This window comes from Lygodium microphyllum, chromosome 11 (assembly GCF_053477565.2).
Source record: "Lygodium microphyllum isolate KBCC chromosome 11, Lygodium_microphyllum_v1.1.10, whole genome shotgun sequence".
In the NCBI taxonomy this organism is placed as follows: Eukaryota; Viridiplantae; Streptophyta; class Polypodiopsida; order Schizaeales; family Lygodiaceae; genus Lygodium; species Lygodium microphyllum.
Window position 1 is genome coordinate 95,331,355 of NC_141145.1, and position 17,352 is coordinate 95,348,706.

The 17,352-nt window shown below is 41.6% G+C and overlaps 1 protein-coding gene across 1 annotated transcript; it reads right to left on the reverse strand.

The window, feature by feature from the left end:
* Positions 1-4,347: 4,347 nt before the first annotated feature.
* Positions 4,348-10,398, reverse strand: LOC148029111 (putative protein phosphatase 2C 33). The gene is made up of 5 exons (XM_087687875.1): positions 9,676-10,398; positions 8,899-9,363; positions 7,533-7,656; positions 7,135-7,358; positions 4,348-5,609 (listed from the first exon to the last, which is right to left on the reverse strand). The coding sequence occupies exons 1-5, from the start codon at positions 9,880-9,882 to the stop codon at positions 4,761-4,763; spliced, it is 1,869 nt and encodes a 622-aa protein (XP_087544001.1). The 5' UTR covers positions 9,883-10,398; the 3' UTR covers positions 4,348-4,760.
* Between the last annotated feature and the right edge of the window lie 6,954 nt (positions 10,399-17,352).

Genomic DNA, 17,352 nt, shown 5'->3' on the forward strand with positions numbered 1-17,352 from the left:
TCAACAGCAAGGTCACTAGCCACAAAGGTATCAATGCCAAACGACCCAATTCTTGAGCTAGCTAAAGAAGAGACATGTCATGACCCAGTCTATCAAAAATTGCTAAGGGATATCCCCATCAAGGATCAAGACCCGAAGCTAAAGACGAAGTATCAAGAATTCTCTATCAGTGGTGGACTTGTCTACTTTAGAACAAGATTATGTATCCCTGCAAGTCAATCTCTCAAGCAGAAGATACTTTGGGAAGCCCATGACTCCCCTTTCTCAGGACATCCAGGCTATGCCAAGACCCTTAATGCGGTCAGGAAGAGCTATTATTGGGATAGGCTCAAAGGTAACGTTCTCAAATATGTCAAGGAATGTTTGTCTTATCAACGCATTAAGGCAGAACATATCAAAATGCCGGGGAAATTGCAACCACTTGACATTCCCCAAATGAAATGGAAATTCATTAGTATGGACTTCATTGTTTGCCTACCCCAAGTTCAGGGTGGATACAACTCTATTATGGTTGTAGTAGATATGCTCACCAAGGTTGCACATCTCATCCCTATCAAGTCAAACTATAAAGCCTCAGACATCGCAAGATTATTCATCAAGAAAATATTCAAACTGCATAGGTTACCCAGAAGAATCATTAGTGATCGTAACTCTCTCTTCACATCATACTTCTGGAGGGCTATCTTTGAGGCTATTGGGACTCAACTCTATTTCGGTACAGCTTACCATCTCCAAACTGATGGTCAACGGAACTTAGGGCATACTGATGTCGCGAACCCAAAAGATGGATTCAATATTTGCCACTCGTTGAGTTTGCCTACAATACTTCTTACCAACAAAGTATTCAGATGACCCCTTTTCAAGCATTGTATGGGCATGATTGCCGTACTTCTTTGAGCTTCTCGGATCCAACTTTGAGGGTAGAAGCTTCAAGGCAGATGCTGGAAGACATGGATGATCAAATCAAGTCAATAAAACACGACATCCAAGTTGCCAAGGATAGATAGAAGGCTTACGTGGACTTGAAACGGCAAGATAGATCCTTCGTTGAAGGTGATATTGTCTTCATCCGTGTACGCCCTAAAAAGAGTTCACTGTCCTTGGAAGAGTACAAGAAGCTAAGTCCAAGGTATTGTGGACCTTATAAGATCACTAAGTGCCTAGGACCTAATGCTTACAGACTACAGCTGCCCGCAACCCTAAAGGTTCATAATGTATTCCACGTTAGCCTATTGAAAAAATATCTGCCTGATCCGAATCATGTACTTGATGATCAGTAAATTGTAATGCCTAGCCAAGGAGTCCTTTAGCTACGGCCTGATAGAGTCCTAGATATCAAGGAGAGGCATTTGAGGTCAAGGACCTTGAGAGAATACCTCATCCAGTGGAAAGATTATCCCGAAGAGAATGCCACCTGGATGGACGAAGATACTCTCAACCAACAATAGCCCCACGTCCTCTCGAGATGAGGATATCTCGATTCCTCCAAGGGGGAGAGGATATAAAATGCCAAGCTTCCTCCCATAGGAACCCCCCCTCCTTTTTAATTTCAAGAAAAAATTATCTGCAATTCAAAAAAAATTTACTCCTCCCTCTCTCCCCCCGAGAGAGTGGGAGTGGTGATGATGGGGGAAGGGGAGGCATGCAGCCCCCAAGTGGGAGGGTTGGCCATGCCACCCACCTCCTCCCCCCCTTATATAAGGGGAGGCCCCTCCCCTCCCTCGGCTACACAGACAGAGGGAGACTGCGCCCCCCCTTCCGGCGTCGTCACCTCCTGCCTCCAACAACCGTGCGGCCCTCATGTGGTAGCTGCGTGTCCCCCCTGGCCTTCCATTCGAGTCTTCACCCCCCCGTCCTGTTGCCAACAGTGCCCCATGGGGCTCTTTACTGTAGCCACCCCCCTCGCCCCTGACCGTCAGTCGCTGCGGGTCCCTATGAAGGAGAGAGGGGCCTTCTCCGTCATGTTGTCTGGAGACTCTACGCTACCGAGTTATCTGATGCCGCTGTGAAGGAGAGAAGAGAAAGGAGAGAGAGAGAGAGAGAGAGAGAGAGAGAGAGGAGGAGGAGGAAGAGGGAGATGAGAGAAAAAGGAGTGAGGAGAGAGAAGAAGAGGGAGAGAATGAGAAGAAGAGGAGTGGGAGAGAGAAGGGAAGAAGTGGGAGAGAGAAGAAAAGGAGGAGAGAAAAAGGAGTAAGGAGAGAAAAGAAGAGGGAGAGAAGGAGAAGAAAAGGAGTGGGAGAGAGAAGGGAAGAAGTGGGAACGGCCGAACACTTCTGCTCGAGGCAGACTCAAGAAGACCTAAATCGCAAACCCTGTGTCATTCCTTGCGAGTGCCAGGCGGAGCCTTCTAGACCCTCCTCCCGATGGGCTGCTAAGACGTGTCCCACAAGCGGACAAGCAGACACGTTACAAATTCTCATTGTGATATATGATTATAAGCGTATTAGGGTAAAACCTCCTTGTCTTTGTGCATCTAAGGATTGGAGCAATAGAATACTAAACTTGTTTTGAAAAGATGTGACACTTCAATAGGCTACAAAGCTATCAAACTCGAGGACAAATTAGTCTCAAGCAAAGGAATTGTATCAATCCTTTCTTGGCTACTCATTGTATAATGCAACAACAAATGCATATGTATGTAAATGTAAGATGTAACATGTACCGGTATTAAGTAAGATCACAAAGAGCCATATAAATGGCATATCCAACTTTAGATATAGTTAGTTTTTCTATAAATGATGTTTATAAATAATTAATTAAACCTTTTAGTTCTCGTACACTAAATATCAATAGACATATATAGTTAGATAGGATACGATTGTTGCGATTGAATCACTTCGTTCTTCAAATTACTTCACTTATTCTAGAATACATGTCAAGGTAAGCCAAGTTTTAGACTTGGTTTCTAGGATATATATATAGCTAAGATTTACATTATTTGGTTAATTTTATTGTAAGGCATGATCCTATGTGCACACAATGGTGAGTGAATGTATATATGCATACTTTTTATGTGTGTGTTGCATTGGTGCATAGTATTGAAAACCTTCACCATATAACAAAAATTTATTGATCCAAAATTCATGAAATACAAATTACAAAAGAGAAAACTATAAAATAAAGCATGTTTGACACAAGATTGGGTATAATTGCTCCCTCTTATGGGTGAGCACCTTTCCCATACATGCATTTATAAAATTAAAATGGGCTTTTGTACCTAAGCATCCTTTTTGTGTTTCTTACTTTTCCTCACTTTATACTACTTTCTTGTGTACATAAATCAAAACACACTCTATTCTAATAGCTTTATAACATTACTACTTTGAGTTCTCTAATAAATATATCAAAAACAAATCTATGATGCTTGTACACACAAAGTCCTTATGCTAATAGGTGCATACAAAACATAATGCTTCTGGCAATATTTTTCCACATTGTAGAGCACATAAATTCCACGCACAAAAGTATAAACTCTAAAAATAATAATTTTATTTACTCTATCTAAATGTTATGAAATTGTCTTTGATTATATTTTATCAAAAAATTATAGACTTTATTTATTTACTACATGATCCATGACTTATCGCACAAGGGATAGACATACAATATTGGTCACACTATGCCTAACAAATACATAAAAGAATATTAATATGTATTGTATCGTGTTGAGTAAATAATCAGTTGAAGTAAACAAATTTGTTTTTTTAGAGTGCAATTTTATATCTAAAATTTATGCTCTACAATGTGAAAAAATATTAGTGAAAGCATTATATTTTGTATATGCATATTCATGCGAGTTTGGAAAAAATAAAAAGCATTATATTTTGTATATGCATATTAATGCAAGGAGTTTGGAAAAAATATTAGTGAAAGCATTATATTTTGTATATGCATATTAATGCAAGAAGTTCGTGTGCGCAATGCACAATAGGTTTTTTTTATATTTGTTTTAAGAATACTAATTTAATTAAGGTATTCAAATAGAGTGTATTTTGACTTATTTGTATAATATCTATTGGATGGATGGATGTACAAAAATTTGTGAACATTCATTATCCTTGATTCAAAGTGCCACAAACAAAAATTGTCTCCAAACTTGGCATTGTTCTTTTAAAAAAATTTGGTAATAAATATAAAATTCATTAACTCAAAATTGTAAAGGGACTTTTTAATCATTTGCAATGTTTATATTTACAATGGTAAAGCTCAAGGTTTTAAAACTTCTTGTTTAAATTTTGAAGATTTTTCTTAAATTTATAAATTTTGTTTTACATTAAACGTTAGTATAGTAGTTTTTTGTGAACATTGCTCGGAAGTGCAAAGGTGAACACAAGTACTAACACTGAAAATACCATAATGAAGTTGTAGACAATAATATGTCATGAGTTTCATGAATTGACAAGTGGCAATTATTTTACATGGTCGAGAGGCATGGGCAAATGCATCATTGTAGTATTGGCTGATCTAGAGAAGCAACTTGTGGTCTCTTTCATCATCTCCTTCCCATTTAAAAAAACAAAGAAGTGAAAGAGAGATGTGTTGATGAGGCAAGGCCACCCATGTAAGGAAGGGGAAAAAGTGAGGGCTATGGAGGATGCATTAGCGCAGGCCATCAATCAAGGTACGCAAAGGTGTTCTGCGTGGAGTACATACACACTGCACAGGGATGAAGCAAAAAGATAGCCAAAAAGGAGGGGGAGGGTCCGATGCTTGAATTAGAACGGGGCAGCATGATGTGTGTGTGGGGAGTGTGTTACTACTTACTTTCTCTTGGCACGCAGATCTCTCTTGTGATCGCCACCCAAGAAGCGAGGCAAGTGGAGAAGGGAGTTGACCCTCACCACTCCATCCAGGGCCGACCACTCTTCCTCGTCGTCGGGGGCAGTCGACAAGCAATCCGCCAGGCTCCGCACTGAGTGAGACCGATCCACCGCCGGCTCTCTCTCCTTCACGTTGATGTGCGACAGCTTCGACTGATCATCATCGTCATGTGGATGGTGGACGCCTTTCGACGTCTCGTCTGCGCCATGGCCCTGCAGTACTGATGCACTACTACCACTCACTATATCGATCAGCTGCTGGTCTCGAGCGGGCGTGCGAACCGTGTTTGATCGGGCAAAGTAGATGTCTTCATCAGGTGCAGCAGAATCCTCGACGACGTCTTGATTTTCTGCATCCTCAGTACTCGCGTTGGCGGCCTGCAGGTCAGTACCCTGAGGAAGATGTTGCTGCAATGGCAGCTCGCCATTGGCGGTTACCTCGTCCTGGTCAGAGGAGGTGACGTTATGATGATGATGGTGCTGGTAATGGTGGGAAGAGACGGCAGTATCGGCGTCTGCTGCTGCTGCTGCTTCTGAGGCTGCTGCTGCTTCTTGTGTAGCGTCGGGTGGGATGACGGGGTGGATGGGGGGCGGTAGTACAGCTGGTGGGGGCGGGTGTGGGTGTTGGAGGAAGAGGCAGATGACGGCGCAGTCGTCGACCTTGGAGGTGGGGTACTTGAGGCGCCAGGCCCGCACCGCCGTCTCCACCAGCGCCCTCGCCGCCGTCGCCCGCGTGGGTGCCCGGTCCACCACCTCCACCACCTCCTGATTGCTCAACACGTCCCACACCTGTCATCCCCACCCCCCCCCCCCCCAAAAAAACAGAAAAACAAAACACACACGCGCAGATCTTTAACGTTTCATTTGAGAAAAAAAATTCATGAGTAGCCCCACGAGACAACGAAAAGCCACCCGGACTTCTCGAACAGAAAAGCTCGAACAGAAAACAAACACTGACGATAGGCTATGTAAAGCGTATTCCCTTCCCAGTACAATAACATACCATAGCCATAGGCCCATATATATACATATATAACACGGACTTCTTGGAAAAAAAGAATTTTTGATATGCATGGAACTTTACAAGCTTTCCGGTTTAGGATGTGGTGCTGAACGATCATATCATATGCCCTGCCAACTATAAAAACCACATTTTCCACCATTGCCAAGTTTCAACGCCAAAAACATACTTCTCCTCGCACCAACAATACAACGCAATAACTAATTTAGGAAAGAATCAACAAAATGTTGCATCAAAAATAGGGAAGTTCCGCCGGTTCACACAACTACGAATGCTTTATAAAACCAACTGTTTTACTAAAGGTCAAGTTTTAGGCCCTGAAATGTCATTGGCCTTGTGGACACAACGGAAGAGACGAGGGAAAAACATGTCATTTCAGAAATTCGGGGGGGCTGATATGTATCGTTAAGTTGAGAGCCGTAGCCCGATGACTAAAGACTCCGAAAGTTTAACATTGCTCAAGGAGAGAGTGACTAGCCATAAAATTTCCTATTTATAGGTCCTACAAGGGTTTGGCATGACTCTAAATATTAGAAACGAGATAGAGTGACAAACTCCACCATTAAGCTTAGGACAACTTCAACCTCGTCTTATCTTCCCAAGGCCCCATCGAACTATCCTTGGAATGTAGCTGAAATCCCCCTGGTCTGCAAACATTCAAATGCTCTTAACGTTTGAGAAGCGGACGGGTCCCTTGGTTGGTTTTTTTAATTGAAATAAAAAATGAAAATAAGGAACACAGAACCTCCACCTATCTACATATTCCACTATAAGCAAACCAAGCTCTTCAAGACGAGTCCACAGAGTGACGAGGCTTTCAGTTTCAGCCAAGGTTCGCGAAAGAGTGTGCTACTAGTTAGGCAGGATCTGCAAGCCCATTGATTAGCCGTCCGTCCGTCCAGTGTCAAACAAGCCACTATTAATTTTCTACGTGGGGAAATGGAGCCACGCGTTCGCTACCGTGTGAACGCGGTCATTCTCGAGAGGCTGCCGTGTGGGGTCAAACGAGCTGTTGAATCCCGTGAGCATATAAGGGACGTGATCTGACGTGTAATAAAAGGGCGATGTGGACGTGGAAGCATTAAAAGTCAGGCCCGTAGGATACTGGATCGATGCCGTTTTGGACGGACGGACGTACAATTCACGAGGAGAGAGACTGTAGTCTATTTATGGAGTTGAATGAAGAGAACATTATTTTAATTTCTCAATTAAACATATCATTAAACTTACACCTAATAACTTTGTACAACTAATATATTTTATTCCATCATATTCATATATATATTTATTTACCCCATCGGTGGCGAGGACGATGAACTGGTCGAGCGAAGTGAGGCGGCGGTAGGTGACGTCGGGCACGGAGATGAGACCGAAGTCCTTGAGGCAGAAGTCCCCGAATGCCCTCGCCATCGCAAGCCCCGGCGCATCGTCGAATGGCAGCCACACACGTGCCACCTCCGGCTCATCCTCCAGCGCAAACACCCGCCCTTTGCACCGCCGTATCCTCTCTGCCTCGCCTGTCACATGTATAATTCGCAACAAAAGGGAAAAGAACGTTTAGTTGCCATATTCTCTATTTCATTCTTATATTTTCTTGCATTTTAATTACTAATTACAATGATATTAATAACACCAGAGCAAAATTAAAAATTCACCATCTCTTAATTAATGATTTATCTATTTATTTTAACCTGGCAGGCTTGGCTTGAGGTCCACAGTCAGCTGAATGGCCTCCAGCTTGTTTTCTGACCCTGCCCTTCTCCTCCCCAAAATGGCCCTCGAATCGCCCACATTGCCCACCACCAGGTCGTCTCCCTGCCACCACCACCACCACCATCATCGTCATCATCATCATCATCATCATCATCATCATCAACTACATTACTTCCCCCCCTCCCCCCCCCCAACCAAAACTTTTAATAAAAAACAGAATAACAGAATATTCAATATAACTCCATCAGCCATTTTTGTGATTCTGTCTTATGATCTATCTTTTTTGGTCTCTCCCATGCACTTTTCAGGCGGACAGGGGAACGTGACTGTCCTTCTCTCTTACATGAAGTGCCCAGTGCCCACATTGTCCGATGAGCAAGTCGTCAAAAGAGTCCTTCCCGTCATTTAAAACGAGTAAAGCTTTATTGAATCGTACAGAAAAGTATGGCACAGGAACAAATAGCTTCAAAGATAAGCGCTTGCCAGGCAGGCCGGCAGGCCGGTTTATCTACCATGCCATGGCCCATGTCCCTGGTCCCTGCGATGCTGCTATAAAATAAAATGCAGCATCCAGCATGGTCAAAGCATCTTATACACTCGGTAGCCCCGTATCCACTGGGGGCACAGTGGCCACTTATTTTCCAATCTTTTTGGTTTCTTTTTCTTAACACATTCGCCTGGTTGAGAAGAGCCCAACAAAGAATTTCTGACTATTGTTAGGTATTCTAAATTTCTCTGTCTCATTTCTGTAACTTGTAATCACACAACCGTTTAACTAATAAAGATCTTCTGTAAAAATATTTTCAGGAGCAATTCAGAAATGACAGTTGCATCGATAAAGTCTGCCCTATCTGCTCAGCAATCAAAGGATTTAATACAGAAAACCATTCATGTTCTTCTGGAAACTGCACTATACTTCAAGTTCCCTCCCTTGCTAGTCGATTAGAAAACCATTCATGTTCTTCTGGAAACTACACTATGCTTCAAGTTCACTCCCTTGCCAGTCGATTAAGTCCAACAGCCATATCTCGACTCTCATGATACATAAATTCCTCACAGATCGAGACAATATCTGGAACCCAACATAAACTTCGATTCCAATCCCTCCCAAGGAAATCTAAGAACCGGGTCTAAATCAACCTCATTGAGTACCAAAAACCTTTGCACTTACAGTTTACCCCATGTCACTTATATATCATTAGTTATGCACCCTAGCTTTCACCTGGCGACCCACGCAATGACATCAAGCCTTCTAGCTACCGTGCCTAAGATGAGTAAATAAAGATCAAAACTTATCTCTTACTTAATCAGATCAAATGCAGGGCATGGACACAATTGACCCACCTGTTTCAACACAGTCACTGCAGTTGTGCCACTACAGAAGCAATCGATGGTCGGATGTTGCCTCAAATCTGTGTCCATGGATTGAAAGGATTTCAGCATGGAATCCCTCCATTTCCCAAACATCTCAGGCTCCTTAGTTTGGAGTATTGCAGCATCTGATCTGTCATTCCAGTCTGTTGCACCACCCTTCTGTTGTACATCAGAAAACTTGTTTTCTTCAGTTTCTTCCTCCTCCTCCTCCTCCTCCTCCTCCTCCTCCTCCTCTTCTTTCTCTTCACACCGTCCCTGATCTTTGTTGTTGGCTCCCGTTATGCAGTTTTGTTGTTCTCCCCTCATGTGAGCTTTCCAGATGGCCATGAGCTTCGAGGGTAATGCATCTCTTACTCTCCTCGCCACCAAATGGCCGTATGGACCGTGCCCGTCGAACACACCACAGAAGACAGTGTCTTTCCGGCATGCATAATTCTGTGATCTCACATGTAAAACAATTCCTTCTATAATCAGTTAGATTTCATTCATAAATCACCCAAACCCACCACCATGACTCAGAAGACATCACATGCAAGATTGCATAGCAGGGAATCTTTTCAACGCAAGATTGCAAAGGGGCTACATGTGTAGTAGCGACAATGATACCATCATAAAACGAAGACTTGCAAGAAATGGAATGTCTAGCTGTATTTGCTCAAGCTAGTAAATGAAGGATTTAAAGCTAACAAGGGAACAAAAAGAAGTCAAAATTGAGATACTGAAGAATGAGAGAGATCATGCTCTCACCTCCCACACAACCATGGCATCCTGGTTAGTGCCCTTGCGCCCTTGCTGAGTGAAGACACAGGCGGTGCTGCTAGCGCCATTGCTACACATCCGGCCTGGTATACGAGAGAGGAGCTCATTTGTCTTAGCCTCTGCGGCCAGAGCTTCCATCATCTGCCTCTTCCTCTCCTTCCTGCTTGAGTATTGGGCCGAGCAACAGGCACCCATGATTTTTTCGAGTAAGATTAAACCGTGTATTAATGTGACAGGTACTGTTATGGCACCACGATCGCTGGAATGATCGCGAATTAAGCTGAGACTGTGAGCGCTTTTTCCCCAGAGATCGAGATCGGCCTATAACTGTGGCTGCTTGCTGCTGCGTCAAAATGGCGCCGCAGCATGATGACCAGCGGTATTCGGCAGACACGAATAAGGTTTCGCAGAGAGAAGCGCAGGCTGGCTTCTAATCAGGGCGCGGTTCTGTGCTGCAATACAGACCTGATGATCATGTGCTGTGCCAGGGTCTCGGTTAACCATGTTCAACGGTAAGTGATGTCCACAGAACAAAATGGAGAGAAGGAGGCAGAAGGCGAGATGAGTAGGTAGAGTACTGCGCTGAAGTGTGAGAACCGACAGAGCCAGCGGACAGGCACCACCGGGAAAACACAGAGAGAGAGAGAGAGAGAGAGAGAGAGTGTGTGTGTGTGTGTGTGTGGGTGAGAGTGAGAAAGAGACTCTTTTGCTCTTTTTTCTGATGTTGCTGATGAAACCGCCCACGACAGCAGATTGTTGGCATTGGGCAAGGAGACAGCTGACCCTGATAGGGGGGAGAGAGAGAGAGAGAGAGAGAGAGAGAGAGAGAGAGAGAGAGAGAGTGTGTGTGTGTGTGTGTGTGTGTGTGTACTAGGCCTATTGGTATGTGCATGTGTGTGGGGCCCTCGAGACTGTTAGCCTACTAGCTCATGCACCCAAGTAAGTAGTAACCCACAAACAACAACTTACAACTTACAAGTTACAACCCAGGCCTTTTGACCCTTGCCTTTTATTGCATTGTTTGGCTCTTGCATGTACCACTAGTAGGCTAGGTGGTTAATAAGAGACAGGACACACGTAACTCCTTTATAGTCAAGTAGCATTCACTAGAACTCTGTCTGTTGGGGAACTCTTGGTAGTCATCTGAGTAGCTCTACTTTTTATGTCTATGTTCACTTTCCAAGTTAAGATCTCATGTCTTTCAGGTGTTCACTCCTCACTTCACACATAGCTCTCTCTCTCTCTCTCTCTCTCTCTCTCTCTCTCTCTCTCTCTCTCTGTGTATTGGAAGACAAATTTCCTTGTTTCTCTCTCCTTTACACAACCGAAAGGCATTTATTTGACCAGTGATCCACCATTGACTAAACTTGCGCATGACCGTTGGTGCTTTAAGTTGTTCAACAACGCACAAAGTTAATGTACTTGTGCATGTCTATGCTCTAAAAACTAGGTCACACTTAGAGCACTTGAGATTCCACCACCTATTTTTGTGGAAAGGGCCCTCTAAGTTGCATAATAAAACTATTCCAAGGGGTTGCAAAGATGTCAAACAACAAAATACTATCGGCATAATATGTGTAACATTATCATATGACAAAGTGCAATTGGCATAGGGATCATATTCTAGCATGTGAAGAGAATGTGATTGGTTGTCCCTCTAAAATCCCCATGAACCCCATTGTTTTTTCTCACCTATACACAACTTAAAGGCATTGATTTGACATGTGATACTGAACTTCCCCATGACAATTGCTTCAAGCCATTCACAAGCATGCATAAGTTAATGTACTTGTGCTTGTTTGGGCTCTTTTCTTTAACTTGATTATTGCCCCTAGGAAATTTGGGAGGTTGGATAATGACCTGTTCAAGGATAAGACAATCGAGCTTTGATGGTTGAATTGAGCCTAGAAAGTAATCAAGCCTTGCATAGCCATCTTGAAGTAAGCTTGGCTTGGCTTTGATGGACATAACAAAGTGCCCCTCTCATCATCAACTATATGGACCTTTGCTCCAACATTTGAAGTCTCCACATGAATTAAAATTTGGATGTGGATATTAAAGCTTTTTAAGAGAAAGGTTTTAAATCTCAAGTTAAAGGTATATTCAGTCAAAATACGAGGAAAACCTATAAAGAACATCTAAATATCAAAATAATGAAAATTACTGTATGACCTCTCAAGGGTATTATCCTTGGGCATTGGCCAACACCCTACATCACCAATAGGTAATGCACAAGTATTAAAATATAGAAATGCACTAAAGGAATAATGGTGTTGGCTTGAATGAAAGCTAGGGAAACTACTTGTATAATTTTGCATTTAAGATATAGGAAAAGCACCCCTTGTTATAATCTCTAAATGATCCTATTTATCCCTCACACAATCCTTTGAACTTTCTTGGCTAATACATTGTTGATTGTTTTTTCCCCCTCAAATTCCATCATTTTAGCATTGTTTTTGAAAGTCATTACTAAGTTCCCGTCTTCATTTGTTAGCATTTCCATTGGTTGTCAAAGACCTCATAAAATTCATTCTTTTGCATAGTAATGATTGTTGTACTGTTAAAGCTTACTATCTTATTTTATTCTTCCCGCCAAGAGCCCCATCGCACCCGAGGGCAACATAGTGAACAAGGCTTGTTGGATGTTAGTACTACACAATGGTCACACCCACTTCATAAAATATAGCTTTAGGAGATACTACAAAAGTAGTTGCATTGTAGTTGTCAAAAGCGCTATTTTGAGTGGCTATTCATTTTTGCAAATGCCCCATCACCAAAGATTAGTTTAATGGTTAATACTTCATGCCAAGTTTTAGAAAAGCTACAACATATGGAACAAGAAACTTTGTTCAACTCCCTTCAACTTAATGCTAGGAGGCATATGCCACGATGGATTCCGTGAGGTTTTACGGTGGATTCCGTAAACTTTATTGACCGAGGCTCATATACAAAGTGGATTCTTTGTGTGAGAAGTTGATGGGGATGCCTATCCTTTTCGGGCGTTTCATTGATTTAGTGTGTACATGGGTGATTCCATAGCAAGTGATTCCGCAAAATACATATTAAATTAATAAACGTTTATGAGTTTAGAGTGTGCACTCGTGATAAATTAAGGTTAGGATTGATTTCTAACCAGTTGATTTATTTATGTAGCTGAAGACTGTTAGGTATTCACTTTTGTCGGTTTAATTGTATTATTTTACTAACGATTGTGAATGCTTCCGTTGATGTGTAGAGATAGCAGTAGTGGCGGAGGAAAGCATTGGAGGATAGCATGTATTCGAGTTATCACTTATATTTTGATGGGCGCATACCTTAGGCATGGCGCGCCTATATGTTGTCGCGCCTATTTATTAAGGTGTTGGATATTTATTTATTATTTTGTATGCGCATGGGCGCACGAGTATGATATTTGTATTTGGACATTGTATTGGGTATGCCTGACTCTTTGGGCGCCCGCCCATTAGCTTTATTTCTATTTTGTGCTAAAGCAAACTCAAAAGCCAAAAGCGTCATATTTTGTAATTTGGGCTATTATTTGAGCTTGAAGATGATTAATACATAAAATACATGCTTTGTGGAGCACTCACACAAGGCGTGGGGGAGATTGCACCCAATTGGTCTCTTGTTCATGTCGTGCTTTCTTTCTACCTTGAGTTTTGTGCAAAAAGTAGAGTTCTTTTGTTCTTGGGGACCTTCCGGCATTCACTACGCGAGCATACAGCATCCGATCTATGCACCATCAACTTATCAAGGAAAGTTTTGTGGAATTGCATTGCAATTGCTTGAGATGGGGCGTAAGGTCTAGCTAACCTGGTGTAAGTCATTGGAAAGTTTTGTGGGATTACATTGCAAATGCGTGAGATGGGGGATAAGTTCTAGGTAACCTTTTTAATGAAGATCATTGGAAAAGAAAAAGGAAGAAAGCCTTGGGAGAATCACATTGGGTTGATTGAAGTGTTGTACCATATATTTTAATTTAATCATGTGAAGATTGCCCATAAATGATTGGGTGACCTTATTGGATGTCAACCCAAAAACTCGGAGGTATATTAACAGGTAATATGCAAATGTTGTTTCTGGTTTTCTTTACTTGATTTGCTCTCAAATCTCAATTGAGGTGCTATAAAACAACCATTTGACTTAAAAGTAATGGAGAATTGCATTGAGTGAAGTTTGTTTTCAATTATTCAAATGATCAAGAAATGCATTGCTCTTCAATTCATTACTTCCTCATGAGCTACAACTTGAGACACTCTAAATAAGTTATGTAGCATTGCATGTATTATGCTTTATGGATGCTCTATAGAGAGATGGGTGTTGCATTGGGCTAATAGCCCACTCTAATCAACATTATCATCTAAATGTCAAGAAATTCCTACAGTGCATGGATTTTTCTTGAAAATGACCAAACATGATTAAGGGGAAGCAAAAATGCCAACCCTATCACAAGATGATAACAATACTCCTCATGAGAGATCAACCATCTCAAAGTTGGGCACCACTCTAACTACCAAATCAATAACATATAATAGAGACTCACTTATTTTAAAAAAGTTTACATTTCTTGCATGGATTTAGTATGAATAAGACTAACACTTATACCATGTCCTCAAGTTACATGTAATTATTGCTCTTTATAGTTAAGTACAATAATTGATGAGTGAGTGTTACATTTATACCATGTCCTCACTATAGATGTACATATCTACTTCTCTAACAACCAATGGCCTTCTCCTATTAGTGTGTTTGCTTGGCTACACCATTCCAAACAACCTCTCTCATGAAACTTTAATGGTTTGGAGAATAATCGTTTGATGGTTGTCACTTTCATTAAATGTGAAAAAGGAAGATGCCATCTTCAATCACTAGGAACTGATAAAAATTTAAATGTTTGGAGCTAGGTCACACCTAGGGCTAATAGGGGAAGGAGAACCCAACTCCCCTTGTTAGCTCTTGGTTGTGCCCAACGCCCATGGGGTTAGTGTGGCTACCATCCCACCACCTTCACCCCACAAACTTGTTGGAAATAGTATAAACTAATCATCTTCCTTCCTTTGCAAGTGGTAGTTTGGGTTGACCAATCACGATTTTTTGTTTCTTGAAATTTGTGCACCTTCACTTAGCATTCTCTTCGCTCGCTCGACAATGTGATATGAAGGTTTGTGGGGGAGTTAAACAGTGATCTTAACGTCAGAAGCCCTGACATGACTCAACTCGACTCTTATTGGAATGAGGGAGTCCAAGCATCAATATGGAGGGCTTGAATACCATTGGCAAAAAATATCATTAACCAATGATTGTTTTGATCCAAATGGATCCTAGCAAGTTCAAACTTGCACATAAGCGTGGTGATGCAAGTCCATGACAACGATCTACACATGATGGGGCTCTAGAAAAACCCTAGGAAAATGTATACTACACATGTCCAAAGTGGGATGACAAAACTGCCCCATGGCAACCACATGAGTGTTTTAATGTGAATGCTCCTTGCTAGTGTTCAAAAAAAAAAGCTACCCTTAGTGTATCTCTTTTGGATAGATTGCAGGGGGAAAAAAAGTTAAAATTGAAATTTATCTCGATAAAAAAGGGTTACTTTTGGGACGTTTTAGTTATGAAGCCAGTTTTATTTTTTGTTTTTCCCCCAAACAAGTCACATTTTAATATCTTTGTTTTTCCGTTGGATGGGTAAAAGTTTATCGTGAACTCTGCTGCAGATTGTATCTCTTTTTTTAAAAGCAGCAAATGGGTGGATGGATGATGTTAATATATGCAATCACAACGTGACTTTGTGAGCCGGCAGTAGAAAGGAATGCTATTCAATGCACAAAACTTGTTTTTATATGGTGGTGGTATTCATACACATGGATGAATTGCGGCAGACGATGCTTTGATCCTGGCAAAGATGATACTAAAATCAGCGGCATTGGCATTGTGCACACACGCAAGGAAATGCCTGGATCTCGAGATCCGCGCGCTCCCCCCCCCCCCCCCCCCCCCTCTCTCGTCTCTCAACCTACCCAGAACAATTGTGAAGGGAAAGCTGGCTGCTGAAGCCGTCGATCAGGCTTCTGTTGTGAATTAGATTTTTCATATTTGTTTGGTAATGGCGTGGCTTCCGTGCAGGTGCACGCTTCCCCACACCGCCTAGCTTTTCCACACCGCCTAGCTTTTGCCATGGAAAGAAAAAGGAAAAACCAACATAAAGGCATCCTATTAAGCAAGACTGCGTGGATCCCTTTTGGTTGTCATGTGCGACGACTTCCCCCCCCCCCCTTCAAAGGTCATTGGAGCTTTGAGACCCCATCTCGAATGTTGAAGAAAGAAGCATGTGTTAGAAAGTCTCCCCATGAGATGAAGATTGTTTGGCTGTAGGTAGATTCCCAAATCTCTGGCATCCCTCCATGAGGCATCCCTATACAAAGGAAGGAGATGTCACTTTGGACTTTGTCTCCACTTTAAGAGCCACATATCCAAAGTCACCTTATATAAATATAAGGATAAATTCAATCTCGACCTTGTCTTCACTTTAAGATCCACATATTAAAAAGTTGTTACTGTATCCTCCATTTGTAGGTTGGTGAACACCAGCATGGAGAATTCAAAATCAAGCTGTAGTATTTATCTTTAAAAAGCAATATTGAATTGACCAAGTCTAAAGAGGTTCAAAGAAGAATCTGGAATCTATTGGTCAAGCGATCTCAAGTCTCTCATAAGCATAAGGATTGGTTTATTGCAGTAACCACATGGTAGACATTGTTAAGCATGAGTTTGGATAAACTTTAGCGAATTCAAATGGTAGAACATTTTCGTTTTGGCAAAGTAATAGAGTAAGGATGGCATTACCACAATCATATCATGTGGATCCAAGATAGGAAGGCAAGTAACCAAAGGAAGAAGAAAAGTTTATGTGAAGAATCTCATGCTTGCCATTTTAGTCATGTGATAATTGTATTATAGTCTTGTGAAATTGTATTTCTAATAACAATACATTATCCCACCTTGATTGATCATTTCTACTTTTCATACAATATAAATGTAGCATAATCTCACTTCTCACTCAAAGTTATAATGTGAATGCACCTTGTATGTGTGAATTCATCCAAGTGATCATGAGGGACATTGATGCATGTGATGTTGTGAGGAGCAACAAAAAGCCAAAAGGCATCGCCTCCATAGCTCTTAGCTCAATAACATACCAAAAGAAAGGCTAATAAGATTCTAAAAGAACACTTGCAATCAAGTCCTATTGCTGTCTCCTCAAGTGAATCCAATATGTCAATTGATGTAACATGATCACAAGCCCCAAACATTAGTAAACTCACATCTAACATAGTGTGAATATAAGACATCAATATACACAAACACATTAACATGCTTCCCATGCAATTCATGATAGAAGCCAAAAACATTATACTAGGTTGTGTCTACTACACTCTAACAAGTTTCTTCTCCTCTCGATCGTCTTCTTATATATGTGTGATCTTTGCTTATTCCTCACACAATGCTTTTAAGCTTTAGCTTTTCAAAGCAAAAGCATTTGCTTGTGGCCAAGAAAACTCATTGCCCAATACTCCACATATGCATGCTTCATTGAGGTCCATAAAACATCGCAACACAAGCCATGTAAGCAATTCATTTCATTAAGTGGGAGAGTAGGAGTAC